General features: G+C 35.1%; 1 protein-coding gene and 1 long non-coding RNA gene across 3 annotated transcripts in view; one reads left to right on the top strand and one right to left on the bottom strand.

Moving 5' to 3' along the window:
* The window catches only part of LOC115217991 (neuronal acetylcholine receptor subunit alpha-10-like), a 274,574-nt gene that overhangs the window by 31,882 nt on the left and 215,192 nt on the right, over positions 1-27,500 (bottom strand). Inside the window, exons 5-6 of one of the 2 annotated variants that reach the window (XM_036508032.1) lie at positions 10,652-11,141; positions 10,373-10,430 (exon numbers count right to left, since the gene is read on the bottom strand). In XM_036508032.1, coding sequence (XP_036363925.1) covers positions 10,373-10,430; positions 10,652-11,141 — 548 coding nt within the window. Of the gene's footprint in view, positions 1-10,372; positions 10,431-10,593; positions 11,142-27,500 lie in introns of both variants that reach the window. The other variant, XM_029787732.2, reaches the window with a different exon arrangement.
* LOC118765656 lies at positions 16,067-19,078 on the top strand. Its single transcript, XR_005001523.1, has 3 exons — positions 16,067-16,084; positions 17,361-17,366; positions 18,947-19,078. It is a non-coding gene; the product is annotated as an uncharacterized LOC118765656 (long non-coding RNA).

Here is a 27,500-nt window from a genome sequence, read left to right on the forward strand (position 1 = left end):
ATATGTTAGTGTGTCTGTGTTTGTTCCCCCAACATCGTTTGACAACCGATGCTTGTGTGTTGACGTCCACATAACTTAGCGGTTCAGCAAAAGAGACCGCTAGAATAAGTACTAGGCTTACAAAGAATAAGTCCTGGGGTTGACTTGCTCGACTAAAGAAAATCTCATCACGCAATCAAACAGATGAAAGAGCCTCTACCTGGTTGCACAACACACTAAAAATAGCAGCCAATGTATCCCCCTACCCAGTATTTTATAAGGTAAAATCCTAAATTATTAATTCACACATTATTAATTATCTTATAACAGCAATGCCTGGAAAAATCATGGATTACATGGAAAAATGCGAACATGAAAAGTAATATTCTTGAGATTATAAACCTGGAAAAGAACATGACAAGTTATTACACCTGTAAAAGTATAGGACAAGCTATTATTTCTAGCAAAGTAAAGAATAAGAAACTTTTTACTTAGAATATTGCAGCTAAAATTAAAATATAAAAAAATATTTTATTATAGTTTACAAATAACACTATACTTATTTAAGTAGAATTTTGCTAATTTACTGCCTTAAATACAGAAAAAAGTAACTAATTAGACAAACTTACAAATTAGCTAAAAAGTTTTGTACAATAAATTTAAAAGATGAGAACTGTAAAGAGTGCTAAATTAGAAGAACTGGCATTCTTTGCTGCTATATTTTAAGTAAAAGTTTCTTATTCTTTACTTTACTAGAAATAATAGTTTGCCCTATACTTTTACAGGTGTAATAACTTGTCCTGTACTTTCCAGGTTTATAATCTTAAGAATATTACTTTTCATTCTTGCATTTTCTCATGTAATATATATATGAATATATATGTCTATATTTGTATTTATATATATATGTAGGTAGTATGCATATATGTGTATATATATATGGCTCAGTAGTTAGAGCGTTGAGCTTATGATCTGATCGTGAGGTTGTAAGTTTAATACCTGGACTGGGCTGCATGTTGTGTTCTTGAGCAAGACACTTTATTTCATGTTGCTCCAGTTCACTCAGCTGTAGAAATGAGTTGCGACTTCACTGATGCCAAGCTGTATCGGCCTTTGCCTTTCCCTTGGATAACATCAGTGGTGTGGAGAGGGGAGGCTGGTATGCATGGGCGACTGCTCGCCTTCTACAAACAACCTTACCTAGACTTGTAGCTTAGAGGGCAACTTTCTAGGTGCAATCCCATGGTCATTCATGACCGAAGGCGGTTCCCCCACCCATATATGTATATAAATAGATGTATACATATATATTCTTTTACTTGTTTCAGTCATTTGACTGTGGCCATGCTGAAGCACAGCCTTTAGTCAAGCAAATCGTCCCCAAAGCTTATTCTTTATAAGCCTAGTACTTATTCTCTTGGTTTCTTTTGCCAAACCACTAAGTTACGGGTACGTAAACACACCAGCATTGGTTTTCAAGCAATGTTGGGGGGAGGGGGGACAAACACAGAGACACAAGCATATATACACACACACACACACACACATATATATATATATATATATATAACGGGAAGGTTTACGAAAATAAACAAAAGACGAAGGCAGGTTTACAAAAATAAACAAAGGACGAAGGCAGGTGGAGTACAAACAAACAATGTATTAGTATGGTGCTCAGGAATAGAAATAAAACAAGTCTTTTACATTTCGAGCCTATGCTCTTCAACAGAAAGATACACAGAAAAGAAACAAGGAGAGAAAAAAATTGCGTGTAGGGGCTAAACGACAGGCTTCTTCCAGTTTCCGTCTACCAAATCCACTCACAAGTCCAAGGCTATAGTAGAAGACATTTTGCCCAAGGAGCCACACAGTGGGACTGAACCCAGGACCATGTAGTTGGTAAGCAGCTACTTACTACACAGCCACTATGTATTTATTATACATATAATATACATTTATGTGTATATAGGTGTGTATATGTGTGTGTGTGTGTGTGCATGTATATAGGTGTATGTTTGTGCGTGTGTGCATGCTTATAGACAGATAGATATAAAGTAATATTAAGTAATAAACATTTAGAGGATAATTGAAGTTGTCTGTTATGATAGGTATGATGTTTACAGCCTTACAGTCAGCCCCATATTTGTGTTGGTCACTCTACCTACTGACTTGGTAAACAAACACCATTATCATAATCCGTCTACCATTAGTCAGAACTGTCTATCGACTGTGATTATCGAGAAGCCAAAGGTTATTATTGATTGAAAAGATTATTGATCAGTTATGAATGATAAGAGAGATATAGTGATGGTGTTGGTGGTAGTTGTGGTGATATGGTGAGGGTTTTGGTTGGGGTTGGAGTTGGGATTGGAGATAAGGTAGCGGGGTTTTGATATTAATTCTCCAGACATATGTCTTTAAGAATTATGATGCAGTTTTAAACAGCAGAGCAGGCAGGACCAAACAGTCAGACAGCCAGAGAGATATGCATGTAGAAAGATGAAAGGACAGACAGGGAAGCAGACAGATAGATGGGCAGGCAGGTAGGCCAAAAGACAGACAGACGAAAAGATAGAGTGAGAAGTAGGAAGATAGATAGATAGATAGAGAGAGAGAGAGAGACAGAGAGACAGACAGATAGATAGACTGACAGGCAGGCTGACAAAATAGACAGACATAGAATGATCAACTCTTAGATAGGCAGATTGATAAACAAAATGGCTAATCAAAGACAGACATGGATGCACTCACACGTGTGTGCGCGGTATGTATGTGTGTCTGCCCGGAGAAATGTGTATACATTTTGAAGGTATTGAAATCAAAACCCACTACACTGATATTTGATACCATGGACAAATCAGAAATGGTGGTGGTGGTGGTGGTAGATCTCCATCATTCGATAATTAGAATTCAAACATGTACCAAACTCTGAAACCATTATTATTATTATTATTATTATTATTATTATTGTTATTGTTATTATTATTATTATTGTGTTTGTTATTGTTATTATTATATTATTATTATTATTATTATTATTATTAATTTTGAGATAAACAGGCTTATTGTCACCTTTGCAGTCCAATAAAAGCAGGGGGTTAACCCTTTCGTTACCGTATTTATTTTGAGATGCTCTGTGTTTCTTTCAATTACTTTAAATATAACAAAGAATTTAGTAAAATAACTTAGTCATCATTCAGCTAGTGTTAGGAACATTAATTGTGAGTAAGCTTTGGCGGAAGATTTTAATTCAAAACTTATGAAAACAAGACATTTGTACTCAGAGCCAGAGCCGACTTCAGCCGGGTTGGTAACGAAAGGGTTAATGTAGAAATGACCCTGCAACATAATATGGTCAAGAAGTGGGTCTACATGAACCTTCAAGTAGTAATGCTTTCAAAATTGCTTTCAAATTTTGGCACAAGGCCAGGAATTTTGGGGGAGTGATTAAGTTAATTACATTGACCCCAATACTCAACAGGTACTTATTTTATTGACCCCCAAAAGGATGAAAGGCAAAGTCGGTCTTGGTGGAATTTGAACTCGGAAAGTAAATGCTGCTAAGTATTTTGCCTGGCACACTAATGATTCTGCTAGCTCACTGCCTTAGACTTCCATGTAATAATAACCCCTGAAAATCATCATCCTACTTATATGTCCCATTGCAGGAGGACAGAACAAAATTGAGAATAATCAGGCTGAAGGTAAAGAGTAGAAAATCCAGTTGTACGAGGAGTGAAAATCCACTTGAGATCTTCCTGCCTAGAAAATGAAAAGTGAAGAAAAGAGAGGAGGATAGCAACAGGCAGCAGCAAGAACTGCAACCAAGGAAGAAGACCACAGTTTCTGTTCCATTTGTTGCTACAATCATCTCACCACTTGATGTTTTGAGGATAGTTTGAACTGAACTAGAAACACAGTTGCCTCAGCACCAACATCACCAAAGGATGATGAGGAATAGAACTGAGAAACCCAAGGACTTCATTCCTTCCAGAGCATGGGTAGCCAGAGGCTTCAAGCTGCAGTTCAAACCCATCATCTAGTGGTGATGAAAAAGTGGTAAAATATTGTGATGACAATGAAGTCCACAGCCATGGGATTAAGTATTGTGGCCCTGAGATTGAAGATGGAAGGGATCATCATCATCATCATCATCGTTTAACGTCCGTTCTCCATGCTAGCATGGGTTGGACGGTTCAACCGGGGATCTGGGAAGCCAGAAGGCTGCACCAGGCTCCAGTCTGATCTGGCAGTGTTTTTACAGCTAGATGCCCTTCCTAACGCCAACCACTCTGTGAGTGTAGTGGGTGCTTTTTACGTGCCACCGGCACAGGTGCCAGGCGAGGCTGGCAATGGCCACAATCAGATTGGTGCTTTTTACGTGCCACCAGCAGATCCTGAAATGTAAACATGGTAATGAGGGACAAAAAGATGAGATTTTAGAGCCAGATTTAGAGAGGCAGGCAAATGATAGGATGTTATTGAAGAATATAAACACAGTGGATAAAAATATATAACCAATCAGGTTAATCTATTAACCTTTCTCCCCAAATATGTGGATCTAAGCTTGAATTAAAATCTACAACCATCATCATCATCATCATCCTCCTCCTCCTCATCATTATTATCATTGGTGTTGTTGTTGCTGCAGTTTTGCTATTTTGTCTGACAGAGCCTCACGTCAACATAAGAAAAGTACCTAATTTTGGTTTCTCTAGCACAAGTGAATAAGACAAACATATTCACCTTGCAGTAGTAAACCAGTTGCTTACAGCAGAAAACATGTAATTGAAATCAGTCACACAAGCCAGCAGTTTCATCATTAATTCTACATGTGTGTGTTTGTATGTCTGTGAGAGAGAGAGTGTGTGTGTGTGTGCTTGTTAGCAGATATATTACAAACCTACACATGTGGATTTATATATTTTGAACATATACAAACACACTTCACATTCTCTTAAAGTTTCTAAATTCTTATGACGTATACAATGTACGTATGTTTGCATGTATGTATGTATATAACATGTAAATATTGGAAATGTTATTGCAGATATCAGTTACTATATAAATACAAAGAGATAGATATTAAAATTATTATGATATTAAAACACAGAGAGGAAAAGTATTTATATAGATAAAAACAAAAATAAAGATTAATTTAATTAAGTCTTTAAGGTAATAATTTCTTGTTACAAGCTTATTAAGAATATAATGTAATAAGTATAAATTAATTAATTACTATACATATATGTGTATATGTTCATGGGTGAGTGAGCATGTGTAAGGATGTGTGTATATCCACCTATCTATCTAGTTGTCTTTTTATCTAAACAAATGTAACATATATTCTCCATGCCAGCATGGAGAATGGATACTGAGTGATGAAGTGTTGATGACAATCATATATACATATGTATGTATTATATATATATATATCTGTGCATATGCTTGTATAATTCTTGCATTCTAAATATATATATAGTCTTTTACTTGTTTCAGTCATTTGACTTTGGCCATGCTGGAGCACCGCCTTTAGCTGAGAAAATCGACCCCAGGACTTATTCTTTGGAAGCCTAGTACTTATTCTATTGGTCTCTTTTGCCAAACCAATAAGTTACAGGGACATAAACACACCAGCATGAGTTGTCAAGCGATGTTGGAGGGGACAAACACAGACACAGAAACATATACACACACATACATATATATATATATATACACATATATACAACGGGCTTCTTTCAGTTTTCATCTACCAAATCCACTCACAAGGCTTTGGTCAACCCAAGGCTTTAGTAGAAGACACTTGCCCAAGGTGCCATGCAGTGGGACTGAATCTGGAACAATGTGGTTCAATAAGCAAGCTACTTATCACACAGCCATTCCAGGTTGCATAAGATATTTGAGGACAGATTTATGTTTATAAAAAACAGATATATAATAACAGATAATAACTTTATTTATCATAAAATGCTATGAGGATAAAAATAAACCTTTTTTTCGATAATGTTATTCAATAAAACCACCTTCAGCCTCAACAATTGCTTCTATATGAGATCTAAATCATCTACATGTTACAAGTGGTCCTGGTTCATTTGGGACATTACTCTGACTATGGCAGCTTTCAAAGAATCTTTGGTGTTATGGGCATGTTCATTGACCTCAACAATGTTCCACATGTAATAGTCCAATGGATTGAGATCTGGGGAATTAGGAAGCCAAATGTTAGGGGTTATGTGATCATGAAAATTTTCAGCCATCCATTCTTGTGTTACTAGAGCCATGTGTAATAGTACAGAATCTTACTGAAACACATATGGCCTTCCATTGCATACACTGTCTACCCAGGGCTTAACAATTATTTCCAGGATTTTAATATAGGCAGCAGAGTTAACTCTAAGGCCTTGTGGAAAGACGTAAGGAGGCAACCCCTAAATCCATGACAGTTGTAGGAAATTTTGTATGCATAACACTTGGAACTTCAGAAGGGTCTGCACATAACCACCTGTCATTTCTGTTAACTTTTGATTTTGGTCGAAGTTTTCTCGTTTGAGAAAAACCAAATCAAATCTTCCTCTGCTGGATTTTTCAGTTTGTTTAAGAGCCTTTTAGATCTGATGAAGTGATTTTCTTTTGCATTTTGTGACAAACTGACCTTTCCTCATCATATAAGACATATCTGATGTTTTCGTGAATAACATTTCTGACTGTTCCTTCTGACACATGGAGATCTTTTGCAATTGATCTCATGGACTTTCTGAGATTGTATTCAATGGTCTGTAGAACTTGCTGGATAAATTCAGGGGTTCTGATGATTTGAGGGCATTTAGAATGCTTTTTATGCTTTGATACTGGTGATACATTTCCACCTCCAGTCTACTGATAATTTCTAGTAAAAGGAAATCACATAAATGGGAGTTCCAGTATCTATGACAGGCAATTCTCATCTGCTATGATCTATGAGTGCTTTTATGCTCCAAGTGCCTCTCAAGGATCCTTCAAGACTAATAATGTGGTATTCAGTATTCTAACAGACATCCATGTTAAGGTAGATATAAAGATTACTTTTGGTACACTGCTTTTGTCAATAACAATATTTAATAAGTCTGCTGGTTATTTGCGAAATCAGCATCTGCAAAGATGCTGCTATTCTGTATATTCTTTTCTACACAAGGCCCAAAATTTTTTGGGAAGGGGCCAGTGAATTAGATCAACTCCAGTATGCAACTGGTACTTAATTTATCGACCCCGAAAGGATGAAAGGCAAAGTCAACCACAGCAGAATTTGAACTCAGAACGTAGCGGCAGACGAAATACCTATTTCTTTACTACCCACAAGGAGCTAAACACAGAGAGGACAGACAAATGGATTAAGTCGATTATATCGACCCCAGTGCATAACTGGTACTTAATTTATCGACCCCGAAAGGATGAAAGGCAAAGTCGACTGCGGCAGAATTTGAACTCAGAACATAAAGACAGACGAAATATCGCTAAGCATTTCACCCGGTGTGCTAATGATTCTACCAGCTCACCACCATGTGGTGACTGGATATCACTCATTGAGGATTTTCAATGAAAGGGAATCATGTAATGTGGGAATTCTGGCACTCCTGACAAACAAGTTGCTTCTGCTACAATCTATGTGGGTAGTTTTATGCACCTAGTGCTTATATGATAGAATTTCTCAAGGCTAATAATGAAGAATTCAGTGTTCTAACAATACATTCATATTACTTTGGACATAAAGATTACTTTATACATATATATTGCATGATACAATTAGATGACAATTTTTTTACCAAATGCAGAAACACCGTTAGAACAGCAGAAATATTGGGTAAATTACTTTTATAAATTTTTCCTCTTTGTAAGAGTAGTTTACCAAATATTTCTGCTTTTCTAATGACGTTTCTGCATTTGGAAAAAAAAAATCATCATCTAATTGTATCATACTATACACATTTTGATGCTTACAAAAACACAAATGCTAGTTTGTTTATATATATATATATATATATATATATATACACACACACACATATACATACATATATATATATATACATTCACACATACATACATATATCTACACACACACATATACACATACATACACATACATGCATGCACACACACATATGTGAAAGGGCATCACTTAGTGGTCAGGATGATACACTCACGACTGCAAAATCATGGTATTGATTCCCTGACAAAGAATTGTATTTGTTGTTCTTGAGTAAAGCACCACATTTCACGATGCTCTGCAATCATTTCATCATCTGACATGTGTCATGTCATGCACCTCTCAATTTGAGGAAGAGAGTGGGCTTATGTGAACACAAACATTTGATAACAATAAACACATCAGGTGTGTGGTTGTTCAGCAAGAAATTGCAGAACCCTTAAATATCATCTAACGACAAGAGAGTTCATTTTATATATGTGAATATATATATACATATACATACATATATACATATATATATATATATACAAATTGAGATAGGGGTTGTAAATGCAACCCTCTATGGGATAACGTATATCCAATATACTGCTAGTGAAGTACCCAACAAAGTTAATACATAAATGTTAATGATTGCGATGCAATCAATTCATTTACTGTATTATATGGGCAAAGGTAAAATGATTTACCACAAATTACTAATACAAGATAAGAAAATGGAGAAATTTTATATGTAACCCTACAGTCTCTTATGTGGTGGTTTAATAAAGTATGTGATTGAGTATTATCGAGTAATTGATATTTGATTTAGATGTATTTCTCCATTTTCTTATCTTGTATATATATATATATATATATATATATATATATATATATATATATATAATCACATACATACAGACACACAAAAAACCCCATCCTGGAATAGAAAATTTTCTCATTATTAAATACATACATAAACATCAACACAAAGAATATCGGTGGAACATTCCCATCAAAACTTCTATCAACTGCAAACATAACAAGCTGTATATTATTGTTTGGGACTCACAAGAAAAAGGATGTGCTATCATATAGGTCAACCCTCTTGCTGATATGAATATTTCTTTGAAAATCAAAAAGAAAGAGGATAGCTATGGACAACGGTTTCAAAACTTCCAGCTTCTTTATCCAGATTACAAATTTACATTTATACTAATAATAATTGGTGAACTTCGTTTTGTGAGTAAATGCCTGAGCGACAATCTGGAAAAGCCGGAACTTTCAGAAAAAGAAATCAACCAGCTAACATGTACTTTACAAATATTATCAGTAAATGGAAGAGTAAAAGTATGTAAAACTTTTCTCAAGTTCAAAATATGAAATTAGTTTTGTTTATCTACATTTCAATGATGAAGATACAAATCTTTGTTAGAAACCAACTCCTTCCTTGCAGGAAGACTTCAAATAATTTGATATAGAAGAGAACATATCTTTAATTGTATACTAATAAAAATAGTTTAAAGCACTATAAAAAACAACAACAGTAGGGCGTGATTTTGAAGTCTACTTTTTGGCAACTATTTCAAGTACTTAATTGTGCTTGTGTCAGTATCGATTCTAAGCTCAGCCTAGTGAATTCACTTTATCACCAACAGAAGCTAGCCACATTCAGCAATCACAGATGTCCAATGGGAATATTTTAAATTATAACTGCAATAGTAGCCACTATACATACATATATATATATAACGTGGCAGAACACATAAAAGCACCAACTGATCGTGGCCATTTGCCAACCTCCTCTGGCCCCTGTGCCGGTGGCACGTAAAAAGCACCCACTACACTCACAGAGTGGTTGGCGTTATGAAAGGCATCCAGCTGTAGAAACACTGCTAGATCAGACTGGTGCCTGGTGCAGCCTCCATGGCTTACCAGACTCTGGTCAAACCATCCAACACATGCTACCATGGAAAACGGACGTTAAACAATGATGATGATGATGATATATATGTGTGTGTGTGTATGTATGTATATATACACACATCCATGCTGGTGGCACGTAAAAAGCACCATTACATTTTTGGAGTGGTTGAAATTAAAAAGGGCATCCAGCCGTAGAAACCATGCCAAATCAGGGTGCATCTCACCAGCTTACCAGTTTCAAAATGTCTAACCCATGGCAGCATGGAAGGCAGATGCTAAATGATGATGATGATGCTGAAACATGTTGAGTGACAGACTGGTTAGTTTGTTGGTTGCTTGCTTGCTTGCTTGCTTGGTTAGTTGTACTGGTCAAAACCATGAGTTTAAAGAAAAAAACCTGCTTAAGTTTGCATCAAATACTGCAGTGAAATGAAACCATTTCAATAAGAATGCTTTCTGACATTTCAAAGACAGAGTCATGATTTATAAGGAAAAAAAATTTTTTTTAATGATTTCTCTTACCTAGGATAGGTGTTGCATTAGAATCAGGTGTGTTCTTAGCGACAAGTAATTCGAGTACATAAAGCGTAAGAATTTTTTTAAAATCTTTTAAAAATTAAAAAAAAAAATTTTTTTTTAATTTAAAAAATTTTTTAAAACTTAAAAAAAATTTTATATAAAGTTTAAAAAATTTTTTAAATTAAAAAAATTTTTTTTTAAATTAAAAAAATGATTTCACTTACCTAGGATAGGTGTAGCATTAGAATCAGGTGTGTTCTCAGCGACAAGTAATTCGAGTACATAAAGCGTAAGAAAAACAGTAAGTCCTATGGCAATTTTTTCTCCACAATGACAGGGAAGCAGGAATGAAGCTAAAGTCATCACACACAACATCAGAGTTGGTGCGATTACAATATAATCATAGTACAAAGACTTCCGGTCGATCTCAATTGTGAAATGAATCATGGGGTGCCATCCGTCTCCAGGACAACAATCACTGTCGGCTGCAACGCGAGAAAGACTGACGTTCAGCAGTACAAATTCACTGTTCTCAACGTATTTTGATAGATCCGGCTTACTGGGTTCGTTGAAGAGGTTTAGTTGCTCTCCATCATAAACCCATGACCCGAAGCGCACTGTACATTGTTGACTATCGTACGGAAAATAGGTAACATCTACAGAGCATGAAGATTTTATCATTAGTGGCACCATCCAACGTACTCTTCCTGACGGCTTGATCATAATCTTACTTCCAGTCACATTCACATAACCAGCATTGTTTTCTGACGCCCTGTAAAACACAGATGGAATAATACGGTGGTACTATAAGCATTTGAAAATATACATTACAATATTATAAATATTACAAAGTCATAAGCAAGACGTATTTTGTACTGTTTCAGACATTGATTTAATTCACACACACACACACACAAACAATGCAACACAAACATACAAACACACAGAGGTACACACACAGAGGCACATACACACATCGTGTAAAACAAAGACAAATGCAGGTATATCAAACACCATACAACATAAATCCTTGGTTTATTTAACCCTTTAGCATTTAAACCGGCCATATCCGGCCAGAAGTATTCTGCCTGTTTTATGTTCAAACTGGCCAGATCTGGTCTCTCACACCAACCCTACAATATTGTTTTAAAAATTAACAGCTACCTCATCAAAATCTCATAGCTACAAGGTAATGCATGTTTAATTAAAAACAATGTAGATGAAGAAGCATTAATTTTGGCAGAATAATGTGAACACTAAAGGGTTAAATTATCTTCACTGCTGTAGGATGTGTCTCAATCACTAAATGGTAATTGGGAACAGCTTCATATAAAAAGAAAAGGGAATCTAAGGAATCAAGTGTTCTCCTAATATGTCACACCGTCAAAGAAAGGTGCAGGCTTATTGCCCCATTGTTAGATGATGGACGAGGGTTTCACAGTTTTTTGCTGGACAACCACACTGATGCTTTGTTATGGTGATCAAATGTTTGTGTTCACATAAGCTCATTCTCTCCATCAAACTGACATTGCCTGTACAGGTGCACAAGTGCCACACGTCAAACATTGAAGTGATTACAGAGCAAAGTGAGATGAAGTATCTTGCTCAAGAATCGAAACTACGATCTTGTGATTTGTTTATGTATGTATATATACATACATACATGCGTATGTATGTATGTATGTATGTAGGCGCAGGAGTGGCTGTGTGGTAAGTAGCTTGCTTACCAACCTCATTGTTCTGGGTTCATTCCCACTGCGTGGCACCTTGGGCAAGTGTCTTCTACTATAGCCTCGGGTTGACCAAAGCCTTGTGAGCACATTTGGTAGACGGAAACTGAAAGAAGCCCGTCGTATATATGTATATATATATATATGTACGTGTGTGTATATGTTTGTCCCCCCCACTCAACATCGCTTGACAACTGATGGTGGTGTGTTTACGTCACCATGACTTAGCGGTTCGGCAAAAGAGATCGATAGAATAAGATCTAGGCTTCCAAAGTATAAGTCCTGGGGTTGATTTGCTCGACTAAAAGGCAGTGCTCCAGCATGGCTGCAGTCAAATGACTGAAACAAGTAAAAGAGTAAAGAGTAAGAGTATGTTTTATCTTCTCTCTCAAGTTCCATACATATTTCCACATGGACTCCTTGTAGGTTGTTTGAAACAGCAAAACTTCCTGAAACAGTTACCAATGTTTCTAGACTTTTATAGTCTCATCTTCAGAATGAAGTGATGATGGAGTGTGTTGATACATCTTTATAATAGATAAGGCCAATATAAATGAATAGCCAAACCCTAGGAAATGTCAGAGATAAGAGCATCATAAACATAGACAATAAACCATAAGATTTATTCTGAGGTGCATATCATAAAAATAGACATTCACACAACAATAACGAAATACTCAACATGAAACTTGGCCAAGCTGTGCATGATTTTAAAAATAATGACATTACAAGAACCACATTGTTGTGATGAATTCATCCCAGTACATAACTACGATTCTTATAACATAAAACTGAAATAATACAAATGGTATGGCTGATGGGGCATTAAGATATAAGGTTAGAAATATAAGTGTAAGTGTTTGTAACAAAAGTGCAATACAAAAGGTGGTATATATAAAATGTGGAGGAGAAAACAGGAGAAATTTTCAAGAAAGAAGAATGGAATGAGTAAATAAATATCAAGAGGGTTAAACAGATGCTAAGTAGAGTAGTATAAGAGAAAAAAGTAGAAGTGGAATACATAGCAAAAAATATATAACAGTCACATTATTTTAAAGTTTTGCTGATAAGATAACTTTTTTTTGTTTTTTTTTGTATTTTTACATCTATAGAAAGTGATAGTGCTCACAGGTTTTGCAGACCAAAATAAATTTATACAATGCTGTGATGATGAGGAAAGTTTACATTTATGAGGCAGAGGGGTGAAAAAAAGGATGGAAAGAAGTGAGGAAATGAGAGAGTTTGATGTAAATGCATTAAAGTTAGTGAGTGTGGTGAAAGTGAGCTGTTTATATGTAAACAGAGTAAAAGAGGACTAAATAAGGAAGGAAAGAAGATAGATAAAAATCACTATAAGATAAAGAAGGGGAACGAAAAGTGAATTGGGAATATATATATACATACATACATATATATATATATATATATATATATCATCATCATCATCATCCTTCAACATCTGTTTTCCATACTGGCATGGGTTGGATGTTTTGATCAGAGCTGGCAAGCTGGGGAGCTGCACCAGGTTCTAGTCTGATTTCACTTGGTTTCTACAGCTGGATGCCCTTCCTAACGTCTACCACTTTACTGTGTGCATTGGAAGCTTTTATATGTATATGTATGTACATCTGTGTGTATGTATAGACACAGGGGTGGCTGGGAAGCTTGATTTACAACCAAGTGTTCTTGGGTTCAGTTCCACTGCCTGGCACCTCTTCTTCTATAGCTATTATTGACAAACCAAAGCTTTCTGAGAGGATTTGTTAGATGAAAACTGAAAGAAGCCTGTCACGGGTGTGTTGCGTGTGCGTGTGTGTGAATGCATTTGTGTGTACCCTTCTCAAGACATCATGTGATGGCTGTATACAAGCAAGGTTGTTCATTTCCAGTCTTTCTTGAAAAACATGTCTAGCTATGGGAAAATATCACCTAGCTAGAAAACAGGTTAGGGTTGATGATAGGAAGAGCATCCAACCAGAAAAGTTGCCTCAACAAATTCCATCTAACCCATTCTAGAATGGAAAAGTTACATTAAATGACTATAATATGTAATTGCTCTAAATTTCATGTTCTTTTTCTGCCTTTCCCCCATATTCACATCTTCATTAGTAGTAATTTATTATTGTGTATTGTCAAGAAAATGCTATTACTACATTTGCCACTCATCCTTTCAATGAAAATATTTGGCTGTTCCAGGTTAAAGATATTAATATATCCATACTTCATGTGAGATGATGTTATTTATAATTAATGCCTGTACACCTGTTTTGATATTATGCATTATGAGACCTGCTTTCATATGTATTATAGCATCAAGAAGTTGCAGAATCTTTGAAACAGCTGTAAAGATGAAAAAAAAATCATTTGATAAGAGTATGTATAGGTCATTTCCTAAAGAAATGAGTTCCTGTCATCTATAATTGTTTGTCCAGCTTTTATACATACATCTGCATATATATATATATATATATATATATATATATATATATTGAAATGTAAAAGACTTTCTCACCTTCCCGAACGTTAAACTAATACACCTGTTTTGTTGTTTACACACCTGTCTTCATCCTTTGTTTTTTTGTAAATTCCATCTATATATAATGACAGTCTGGGAAGTATGATATAGTCTCTGTTTCATAGAAAATATATTCTAGTTCTTTTGCAAATTATGAGAAAAAGAGGAGATAGTGAATCAAAAATATGCAGTTTTCATGTAAATATATTTTAATAACACTTATTTATTAGCAACTATTTGACACAATAATGTAACTTTGCAATAAAAAATCTACATATTTATAGAATATTTACAATTATTCTAGAATTATCCAAAAATGATTAAATAATTTCAAGGAAATTCCGCTTGAAGTATTACAGTAAATTTAGATATAGTGTAGCTACAATGAAGTTTCACAGAATGAACTCATTTTGGTGACAACATTTCGAAACAAGCTCATTTATAGAATTCAAGAAGTTTAGAAAAGTTGTTAATAGAAAGAAATTTTCAGATACACACACACACATGTAAGTATATATACTTAGCTTCATATGTGAAGTGTGTGTGCATGCAGACACATATATTGATGTAAATAAACATGCATGATTACACATGTGTAAGTGTATGTGCATATATACATACATATACCTGCATAAATGTGTATGTAAGTCTTTATGAGACTTTATGTGTGTTTGTGTGTATAAATATATATATAAATGCATGTCTGTATAAATGCACCTATGCATACACATATGCATATGTAGAAGTATTTATGATATTAAATGTTAAAAATGAGAAATAACATTATTGACTTTAGAAAGGACAAACATTAAAAATCACAAAAAATAACACAAAACAAAAGAAAACTGGCTTCTATGTACACACATTGTAAAAGAAACAAAAGAGTAGGCAGACACAAATATAAAATATATATAAAAGCAACAAATATGCAAAGAAAAATAAGACAAACATAAACTGTTTCGATTTAAAGCTTTATAGATAAATCACCAATATCATTTGAATACAAGCTTATAGTGTCAATTGTTAAAAAAATAATAATTTGATAATCAATAATAAAGAAATATTAAATAAAAAATAACATATATTGGTAAAAAAAGTAAAATTGAAAAGCAAAAACGAAAATGGGTTATTGTAAAACTAAGAATGGGATAGGTGGCAAGTTGAGGTGTGGTTGTGAAAATATGTGAACTGGAGTTGCATGAGAACAGAACAATTATCAATGCCTCTACAGGTTTATGAGTTGCTGTTAAAAGTTGTACAGGGTGTAATAAACGATCTGTAGCCAACGGCCCTGTGAAATTATAAAGTAAATTCAATACTGATAATAATAGATAAGAAAGAATAAAAATGAAGCCACTTAATAAAACTGTAAAATGAAACGTATAAAGCAGTACTAAAGTAGCTAAAAAGTAAAATAATAATAGAAAGACAATGTTTTACAGAAACATAAGCGTGTGTGTGTGTGTGTGTGTATATATATATATATAAATATGTAGGAGTAGAGATGAACAGAAATGGAATGGAATTTGAAATATTGACCAGATGTAATAAATTTGAAGATAATTGTGGTGGAGGAAGAATGAAAAAAAGAAATTAGATAAATAAAACAAAATCATACATACATGTATGTGTGCATGCATGCATAAATATCTATAAATAAATATATAAATGCATAAATGTACATATACATATATATATATGTGTGTGTGTATGTATGTATATATATATATATATATATATATATATATATATATATATATTATATATATATATATGCACATATGCATGTGTGCATGTATACATATGTGTTGGTTTCTATTGAGTACATAATGCAATATATGTGTGTATACTTTTTTTATGTGCATACTCACATATACACATACAGTATTAAACAGTGTGAATGAGTGCTCAACGTCACACTTTGTGGCTAAATATTCGCTATTTGTAGATTAACAATGCTGTCAGTGAAAACAAGTAGAAAAAATTTCTGCAATATCCATGTGATCCACTTCAAAATGCTGGTAATTGCCTCCATCTTGAATGAGAATATACAAAGTTGCACAAGACTACATGAGACTTCAAGATGAAAACACTGGCAAAAAAAAGCAACATTTTAGGGATTTCTTACTTGTTATTTCCCTTAGAATGGTTCTGGACTTTGCAAAAATTTGCGTTCAACATTGAGAGAACATTTGTGTATTATCATATTTATAAATATATGTATGCATGTGTGTATGTATGTGTGCAAGTGTGTAGTTAGTGTATGGGTGGTGAGTTGAGGCTGAAGGGGATGTGAGTTTGGGGAGAAAAGATGAATCACTATTCTTTCCAAAGTCTAGAATTTGTAGTCCGTTGTTTAAGACCAAGATAAATACTGTAAGGTGTTAGAGTGGTTGACTGAGCAGAAATAGGGGTTTGATTCCAGAAATGGATGCCTAGTAGGTGCTGAGTCTGCCAAGGAGCAACAGTATACAAGGCCCTGTTGAGAGATCCTTTTAAGCACTGAATGACGATATTGGAGGTGCAAATGAAGATGTCAGAGATGCATACTGTACAGTGGTTGGGACTTGTGATAGTAGGTGGGGTTGGGGAAAAATGGACAGGTTATTGCAACAGGGCCAGGAGCAAAGATGAAAATCTGGAGTATGTAGGAGTTGGGGAGAGATGTGAGCTATGGAGCAGTAAATCATGCAGGGTCTGGAAAGTGGTGACAAAAAAGATGAAATTATTCACTTGTTCACCAGAGATGAAAGTTGCGCCAATACAATCACATATGTACTGACCATATAGTGCTTTGGTCAGTCCAATATAGTGCAAAGTTGACATCCAATCTTGTTCCCTTAGCAATCTTACATACCTACTGGTAGACTTTACACACAAATAAGAAGCCTTTAAGTACACACACACACACACATATCTATCTATCTAGCTATCTATATATATAAGTATATATATTATATGTATTGATATATGTAGATAGATTTACACACACACACATTATATGTATGTGATCCAAAATATTACAATAAACCAGCATTACAAGCTCCTTTTGAATGGGACAAAGATATTTTGAACTGGCCAGTAATATTGTCTTTAAATATTACTTATTTTCATCGGCTTTATATCAAATGTTATAAATGTAGCAGGGGATTACAAATGGCTGGGTGAATAGGCTACAAGACAACCATATAAGTGATCAGCAGTGCATAACATGTTAACAGAAAGGCTTTGTATATGTGAGTAAAATGCTTAACTCTCAAAAATCTTAGTTGTCCAGTTAGATACCACAAAGTGGAAATTGCTCATTGTTCTAAAAGTGGTAATACTCTAAAATCAAGAAATCCTTTGTTAGTTTGCAATACTGAGGTAATAGTTATTACCTGTCAGTCTACAGAAACCTCTTTGGTACTCATCAACAAACTGGTTATCAAACCAGTTTGGTGCTAGGTCTACTTCTTTGAGCTTTTGCCATTTATTTTTTCTTATAGTGATAGTCATTCTATAACTTGTGTTCTTACCATTTATCATCAAAGTACTTCAAATATATGCACCAACCCAAGATCATGATGAAGACTTTGAAAAATTTCACAAGGAAGTAGAGAAATGATTAAAGTATGTCATGTCTGGAGACATAACATGTGTAGTGGGAGACCTAAATGCAAAGGTAGGCAAAGAGAAAAATCAACAATGCAATTGGAACACATGGCTTAGGTGAAAAGAATGAAAGAGGTGAATGAGTATTGGGATTTTATGAAAGAAATATCTTAATAATTGCAAATGCCTCATTCCAACAACCAGCTATAAAATTATAAAAGAGTCCCATTAATGTATTAAGAAACCAAATTGATTATATCATGGTCACCAAAGATTTAAAAACTGCTTGAGATCAGTAAAATACACATCCAGCATCTGGTATAATCTTTGACCATAATCCAATTATTATTAAACTCAATGTGTATTATTAAAGAATCATAACATGAGCCACCTGAGTCATAAAATTCAAATATTACTATACCTATGATGTTGTGATTGTTGTTGTTTGTCCAGGTCATCCCTGATTGAACAGGGTCATGATTTAAAGTGTTCCAGCTGTGACCATCTTTGTATGTCTTTTTGTTTTATTAAGACTTAGTGGCATGTAAAAAGCACCCTCTACACTATTGGAGTGGTTGGCATTAGGAAGGGCATTCCAGCCATAGAAACCAAGCAAAATCAAATTGGAATCTGGTGCAGCTCTCCAGCTTGCCAGTTTTCAGTCAAACCACCCAACCCATGCCAACATGGAAAATGGATGTTAAACAGTAATGATGATGATGATGATGATATCTTTAGAAGAAAAAAAGGGATTAAAAAATCCAGGCAGATATCAATAAAACACTCAGTTTTAAACAAATTTTGTTACCTATATCCAACAATCAGACACTAGTAAATGTAAGTAGAATACACAACCAAGGTAATTCTTCAAGTATGATAAGTAGATCCGAATGTCATTTAGAAGAATTTCAAGCAATTTGACAATTTGACAACAAACATACACATACATAAAATCATACTGTTATTGTAGAATTCCCATTATAAAGCCAACAATTGTTTCTATTGTATTAACATATTTAGAAATAGAAAATATCATTGAAATTGATATTTCTGAAAATAAATGTGAACAGAACATTTCCAAGGTGATCCTTGAATTTCACTAATTTCGGATCACCTTGAAAACATTGTGTTAACGTTTATTTTCAGAAATATTAATTTTAATGATATTTTCTATATCTATATATGTTATATGTTAATAGAAATAATTGTTGACTTTATAAAGTACACACACACACACATACATATAATTTTTAAGGTTAGCTCTATAGGATTCAGCGCCAATACTGTAAGTTAAAATGTTCTGTAAACAAATATGTCTATGTAAAGAATATGATTAAAGATACAAAAAGTAGGTAATGGGTGTATCCCTACACACATTCCATACCTACACAAATATGTCAAAGAATTTAACCAAAATATAAACAAAAGACACAATCAAACATACAGGCACCTATATGACCTTTGGGTATCTGCCCACCAGCCTCACTCCCCCAAAGAAAACGCTACACATATAGTACGTCTGCACATATTCCAACCCTAGAAGAATATCAACCCCTAAATCATACACACATTTCCAGAAAACTCTTGTAACGTTGCAACACACCAGAAGCTGTTTGGTGCAAAGGGACATAACTCTTAACTCAACCCTTGTTCAGTACGTTTCGTTGTCTTTTTTCACAGCAACTACAAACCGGATGTGTCTTTTCAACGATAGATAGTGGCTGCCATATTTTCTCCCATAAATGTCAACTCTGAAGAACACTGGGTTACATAATCAGGCTTTAACCTAACATCCCATTGAACCCCTAGTACGAAACCGATTAAGATCGGCCATAATAAATGTATAATACCGTACACTTTGATTAATACACACTGACACTCTCAGATATACATACACATATATACACACGTTCATAAATAAATAGGTAAATGTATTCTGAAGCATGATGATCCACAGACACTCACCTCGCACGTATATAATAGACAAATACGCATAAATACATACATGAAGATATATATCCGTCCATACGTATAGAAGTATATGAATACATACAGAAAGACCTGAATACACACGTAGACACATATAAAACAACATAGATGCATAAATATATATCAGCAAATATATATATATATATACACATATAAATAAAATAATGAAGATACGGGACATATCAGTTTCTTTGATTTGATGTAATTGAAATTAGCGAGTGCCACTGACTCTAGCAGGTCAAGAGGGTGTTAGTTATATTGTTTATATGTATACAGGTGGAGAGAAAGGAATTGGAGGGATAAAACAAAAATTTCAACGAGGCGGCTGTGATGCCAGAAAGGAGGGAAAGTTGGTGGTTAACTATCTAGGTGGAATTTTAAAGGGAAATTTAAAGAAAGTTGCTCATTTCACTCTACTTGTTTGATAATTATGTAAACTCTACGGATATTTATAGATTTTCGGAAATATAATCTGTAAAAAGTCAACGTCCGATTCAAAGTCTGGTCGCCTCAACCCGTCCATGAGTCTAAAAGAGTAAACTTGGGGGTCAACATCCGAACGAAATGATTGTGTGTGTGTGTGTGTGTAATACACACACACGCGCACTCATATATACATAACGAGAGAGAGAAAGTTAAGGATATCTATCGTATCCTCCATACAGAACGATTTCAATTAATCTGCTTCCGATAAAATCAGAAATATTGTTGTGTTCCTACGGTGAAAGATTTTAATCTCAACGTTGCAAGATAAAGAAGCAGTCGTCAAGATACAGTATACTCCTGTTTACATCGATAAACAGCACCACTTTTCGTTTATTGTTTCTCATTTATGGCTAAGTAAACCGAGCCATTAATGAGTCGGGTAGATTTGTTAGGGTTACAGCGCAATATCGGCGATGTAGTTTAATAACTGTTGAAGAGACTACAGATCGATCTGACCAAACTACAGCTCTCAAAACCTATCTATTATATCGAATTATTTGAAAGATTAAACCATTGACATTTCTAGGAGTTTTAGCATTAATGAATTTAATCGATTTTTCTCTAAGTACACATGAAAAATAAGCGATGTCGTCTGTCAGCTCAATGATTAGCAAAAATCGGAATAGGAATATTTATTAAACAGGACCCAGACCAAAAAGAAAAAAAAGTTTCTATGGAATTAATGAGTTCTGTATAGATAATAATGATTTTTTTTTTAATTAATTAGAAGAGGAATATTCCCCTTTGTTCGAAATAATATTTAATATCGACCATTACAGGAAGCTGTCATGAACAACCCATTTTGCTATTATTATACTACGAAAGCATGGAAGCATTTTTCATGCTAACGTGAATATATATAAGGATGTAAAACTAAAGAGATTAAGAGCAAGGGAGTTAGACATGGTTGTTTTAGTTGAGAAAATTGAATAATTGAGAGAAAAAGTAACGATTAGTGGAAATGGAGAACAATAAAATAACCACTTATTGGAGAGCATTTTCTGCAAGGAAATTCAATAATATAAGCACAGTAAACGGTTATATTGTTAAGCTGTCCCTGTGGTTGGTTAAGACGTTCATTTCGCAGCAATATGTATTTCACTACTGCCCACAAGGGGCTAAACACAGAGGGGACAAACGGATTATGTCGATTACATCGATCCCAGGGCGTAACTGGTACTTAATTTATCGACCCCGAAAGGATGAAAGGCAAAGTCGACCTCGGCGGAGCAATATGGTTTCATGTTCGCTCCTACATTTTGACACTTCAAGTCTGACCAGCAGGTTTTGCATGGAATTTCGTGAATTGTGGAAATACATTGCCAGGAATGTAATTCTGTGATCGCAATGATGATAATAGATGCAACTCAGGAATAGATCCGCAACTCAATTTCGAGCAAAATCATTGATTGATACTGTCATCTTCAAGTAGCACTAATTTTACAACGATGGGCGCCTCTTGCAGCCGGTGTTCAGAGAGTAACCATCCACGTTGACATACATGCTTTCATTCTATCATGGACTAGACACACACACACACACACACACGATTAATATGTAGTTTACCGTCATAAAATAGTGAAAGTAAATTGGGGGTCTTTAAAAAATGAAAGTAAATTGCTATAGAAACTGGAAATGAAGACGGTGATATATCAAAATTTCATAACACACTTTGATGGGTGGGATTCCTATGTGGGTCTGGCCAACTTCTCTAGTCATGAAGTTGTCAACCATTCACTCAATTGTGTTGGTCCGAACGATGACAACATCCATACACAGACCATAGGAAGGTAATGGATGCACGCCACGAAGAAAATTAGCCAACAGTGTGAGAATAGTGATGATTTATTTATAACATGTTTTCATGAGCATGTGTGGCGAAACAAATTTAGAGATCGTGAAAAACTATTCACTAATTTTTATTTCATGCATCAATGATTGTTGTTATCACATAAATGTAATTGTCTTCATCCTATACGTAAAAAGAAAAGAAAACAATATTCCATCCAAAAATTTTTCTTGTTTTGCTTTTTAAATCTAAAAATAAACTGATTATGGCTAGGAGATAACAGTTTACTCAAAGTAGCCACCCTTAGCTTCCGTCGCGGCCTCAAGACAGCTCCAGAATCTGGTGTATGCATTATTCAGTGTTCTTGGGAAGATCTTCGAACATCTCTATGATCTTGGCTACCAGCTCGGTCTTGGTGTTGCAGGCAGCGCAGTTGGTGTCTTTATCAACCGTGCCTCACACATAGCAATTCATGGAATTACAGTCGAGAGAGTTAGAAGGCCAGAAACTGGGGCTGGGTGAAATCGTAGAAATTCTCAGACAACCATTTCTTACTCTTTCTGGAAGTATGGAAAGGAGCCGAATCCGGATCTTTTCGGTTTGAACTGCAGTTTTTAAAAATAATTTCCACGTAACTAAACACTTTTAAACTTCGTATACTGGTAGAATGTGTTTATAAAACATCTTTTTCTCTTGGCTTTATTGAGAAAATTCTATAGTTTGTAAGATATTTGTTGTTTTTTTCTTCAATTTCTGCAATTTCAACCAATCAATGACGTCTATTGAGTTGAAAACATTCTGTACCGTATGAATATGTCCCTCGTTTAAGAAACAGATTGGTTTTATTTACATTTGTGAAGAAGAAAAGATACCCTTCCCCCCACCTCTAACCCTAATCCTAACTAACCCTAACCCTAAAACAGATTGAAATGAAATAGATCGATACTAGGGTTATAATTATGGGTGACAATTTCACATGACACCGCTAGAAAAATCTGCCGTTCAAACAGAAAAGATCCATAGTAATAAAAAATATACAGTACAGTACTGTTTCTACTTCGCGGATTTTCACATATCGCGGTAGGTTTTGGAACGTAACGTCTGCGACAGCCGAGGTATTACTGTACATGAAATTACGAGATGTCACTTCCGGTTTCTATCGCAAAATACTTTCACATATTGAGGACAATATAATTTCACAATTTTACGACGCTAAATTGCATGTTATCTCAAACATATACATACATTTAAGTGCGCGCGCGATTATTCGTGCGTGCACTGTATCTTTGCGAGTATAAAAGCGTGTGTTTGAGAACCGGGCTAAACATCAGCAAACTTAATATATATAACAAAAAAGGGGAAAAACACAGCAACATCAGAGGGAAAAAGTTTAAACTGAGAATCGAAATCGTTGAGCTCGGGAAGGTCATTAGGTTGTTTCTACTCAGCTACAATAAAACTGAACACACGTCGAGAGTTTAGTATCTGGTTTCAATGACACTTTCGTTTTATTCTTCCAAATCACGTTCTTTTGAAAATTACTATGTTAATGTTAGAAAGAGAATGATTGGGAAATAGTGAAATGATGGAGGTGGAGGTAGAGGGTGGACATGGTGGTGTTAATGGCGTTGCTGGAGGTTGTGGTAGTGGTGATATTAATGATAAAGGGTGGTGGTGATAGTTGTTGTTGTTGTTGGTGGTGGTGGTGGTAGTGGCGGTAAATGGTGTTGGTGTTGGTGGTGATAGTGATGTTGGTATTGGTGATGGTGGTGACGGTTTTTACGGCGGTGTTGTTGTTAGCGATGTTATTAGTGGTGGTATTGTCGAAAGCGGAGGTGGTCTCGGAGATGTTTATTTTTGGTGGTGGTCTTCGTAGTCGTCGTCGACCTATTGCTGCTGCAAATGCTGAGGATGATGATATGGTGGTAACTGGTGACAACGACGACGACGGTGACGATGATGATGATGATGATGATAATGCTGAGTACTGGCGGTGGTGTTAATGATGATGAATGTCTATATTCTGCAGAGTATGATTAAAACAAAAAAAGATCGGTGCCACTTTAACGTGGGGTCTGTCTTCCATTTACACTTTAGCGTTCAGTTTCTCCCAAACCTTAACTATAACTTTAATCCTAAATCTTACCCTAAGTTCTTGCCCATCCTTAGACCTTAAGCCTAATCTATCCCTAACCCTAATCCTAACCTAAATCAGGTCGTTTCAAACGTAAACTGAAGTTACGGCGGCAGACCGCACGCTAAATTCGCACTTTGGGATCTTTACCTTTTGACCGACAGATTTTTTTAATAATTTTTTGTAACTAAACACTTTCAAACTTCGAACACTGGTAGAATGTGTCATATAAAACATCTGTAGCGAATCTTGCATGCATGAAGTGGATTCGATCCACAATAGCCAAATTTAAACTAACACTGCTACAGAACTTTTCCCGCGATGGAACAATCGTTTTTCTCTGACAGCAGTTTTTACGGTTTCCAGATGCCCTTTAGCTAGGCCAAAATAATGTCTTCACCACTTGACCCTTTCTAACCTCTTCTACTTTACCAAAAGCTAGGATAGATAACAAGATCACCAACTAAATTTATTGTTCTCAATGATATATCTCTCCTTCTGGATCTTTATATAAGCCAGCACATCCCAAGCAAAAATCAGTTAGTTACCAACCGGTGACGACTCAACGAGATCTGGCTGACCAACCTTGGTCAGAGGGAGAAAGAAACTGTGAGACAAGACCCTACCATTCTCTCAAGCTCTAATTCTGTTCTCTTACAACATCATTCTATCTCTTTCTGTAATTACTACTAACTATACGTAACGCCAAACTATGTAATGAAACATTCTACTGCAACAAACTTTACTTCGCATGCTTTTGGATTTATCACAACCTGCTCGTCGAGGCAAGGTATTTGCAACGTAACGGTAAATAAATACTTTCTTTAAACTTTATGTACTTTGTTCTTACACATCTTACAACATGCAGTTATAACAACAAATCTTTATCGTAACAAAATCTCCCATTACAATTGGTAACTATACAACAACAAATTCTCCGCCGTTACACATCTTTTACTCTCAGCGTTTTTGAGAAAAGCTTATATTTAGGAAGTTATTTCACGTTTAAGTTGTAGTATTTCGATAATTTCAACCAACCAATGACGTGTATTCAGCTGAATAAAATTACTGCTGTTGTTTGTCTACAAAAATTATTTTTTAAATCTGTCGGTCAAAAGGACTTTGGGATCATGAGCTGGATCAGTGATTTGACAAAGTAATTTTACTTCAGCAGATGTCACTAGATTTCTTGATTCATGAATGAATGAATGCCACAACATCACAGTTCTCATCCTTTATTAAATCTAATAACCTAGCCTCTAGAGGCGGAGATAGTTTTAATAAATAAATGCGAGTGTATGTAGTTATGTATGTGTGTACAATTAGAGGTGATTACTATACATAAATGTCTCCCGATTCATATGGTAGATGAGTTCGGCGAGTCAACTTATAAATCGAAATCGTGTAAATCGAATGTGATAGGTTTATAAAGATATTCCTTTCTACTCAAGACACAAGTCCCGAAATTTTGAGGGAGGGGAACAATCGAATAGATCGACTCCCAGTACGCAACTGGTACTTAATTTATCGACCCCCAAAAAGGATGAAAGGCAAAATCGACCTTGGCGGAATTTGATCTCAGAACGTAACTTCAGATGAGGTTTATAAAAATATTTATTTCTTTATAGCCCACAGGAGGCTAAACATAGAGGGGACAAACAAGGACAGACAAAGGGGTTAAGTCGATTACATCGACCCCGAAAGGATGAAAGGCAAAGCCGATCTCCACGGAATTTGAATTCAGAACGTAACGGCAGACGAGGTTTATAAATATATCAACAAAAGAAGGATCTAATTTGGCTGCCAGCATTTCAAAATTTAAAGTTTATCGAAAATTTTAAAATTTGGCACATTAATACACTTTTCCAAGCTGAAATGAAGCAGTTATTTCACTTTTTCCAGAAAAAAATGTTTTTAAAAAGTTACAGAGGTTTAAAGTTTGATCATTTTCAACCAGTCAGGAAACAGGATATGGAAGCTGTCATTTTGTACGGCGTTTTATAAATGTACGTGTGTGTGTATGTATGTTTGTCTATCTATCTATCTATCTATCTATCTATCTATCTATCTATCTATCTATCTACCTACCTACCTACCTATCTATCTACCTACCCATCTATCTATCTATCTATCTATCTATCTATCTATCTATCTATCTATCTATCTCTCTATCTACCTACCTACCTACCTACCTATCATCTATCTATCTATCTATCTATCTATCTATCTATCTACCTACCTATCATCTATCTATCTATCTATCTATCTATCTTTTTGTGCGTTTATCTGTATGTATGTCTGAACATGTGTGTGTGTGTGTGCGCGCGCGCGCGTGTAATGAGCCAGCGAGCTGAAAGCGGTTCGTTAATATCCACGTACGCATCTGATATAGTTCGCAAGTTTTCATATTTTAATTAGTGAATAATATTTCTTATATTTTTTGCTAAAAGCCTACTCGTACATCGACAGAAGCATGACGAAAGGAAAAAAAACACACCCACACACTCACTCACACACATGCATACATACAAGGCACAATGTACGTATATAGTTATGTATAATGAATGGACAAATAAAGCACCATTTCTTGCCTTTTTGTGGAATTTGGGTGTGGTTTGAGACAAATTATCCCTATTCTTACCAATTTCTATTCCTTATGCAACGAACAATTTGGTTAATGGACTGGGTTGCGGGACGGATTATATTCGTATTATGGAGGCCCTCAACACACCTACACCAGCGACGAATAAACTATATATATATATATATATATAGGCATCTTCCTCTTTCTGACGAAGAGCCAAGCTCAAGCTCGAAACGTTACCCCCACTTCTTTTTCCCATTTTAACTGAGCGTCAACATAATACATTCACATGTACTTTTTGACTTCTGTT

This window comes from Octopus sinensis, linkage group LG12 (assembly GCF_006345805.1).
Source record: "Octopus sinensis linkage group LG12, ASM634580v1, whole genome shotgun sequence".
NCBI lineage: Eukaryota > Metazoa > Mollusca > Cephalopoda > Octopoda > Octopodidae > Octopus > Octopus sinensis.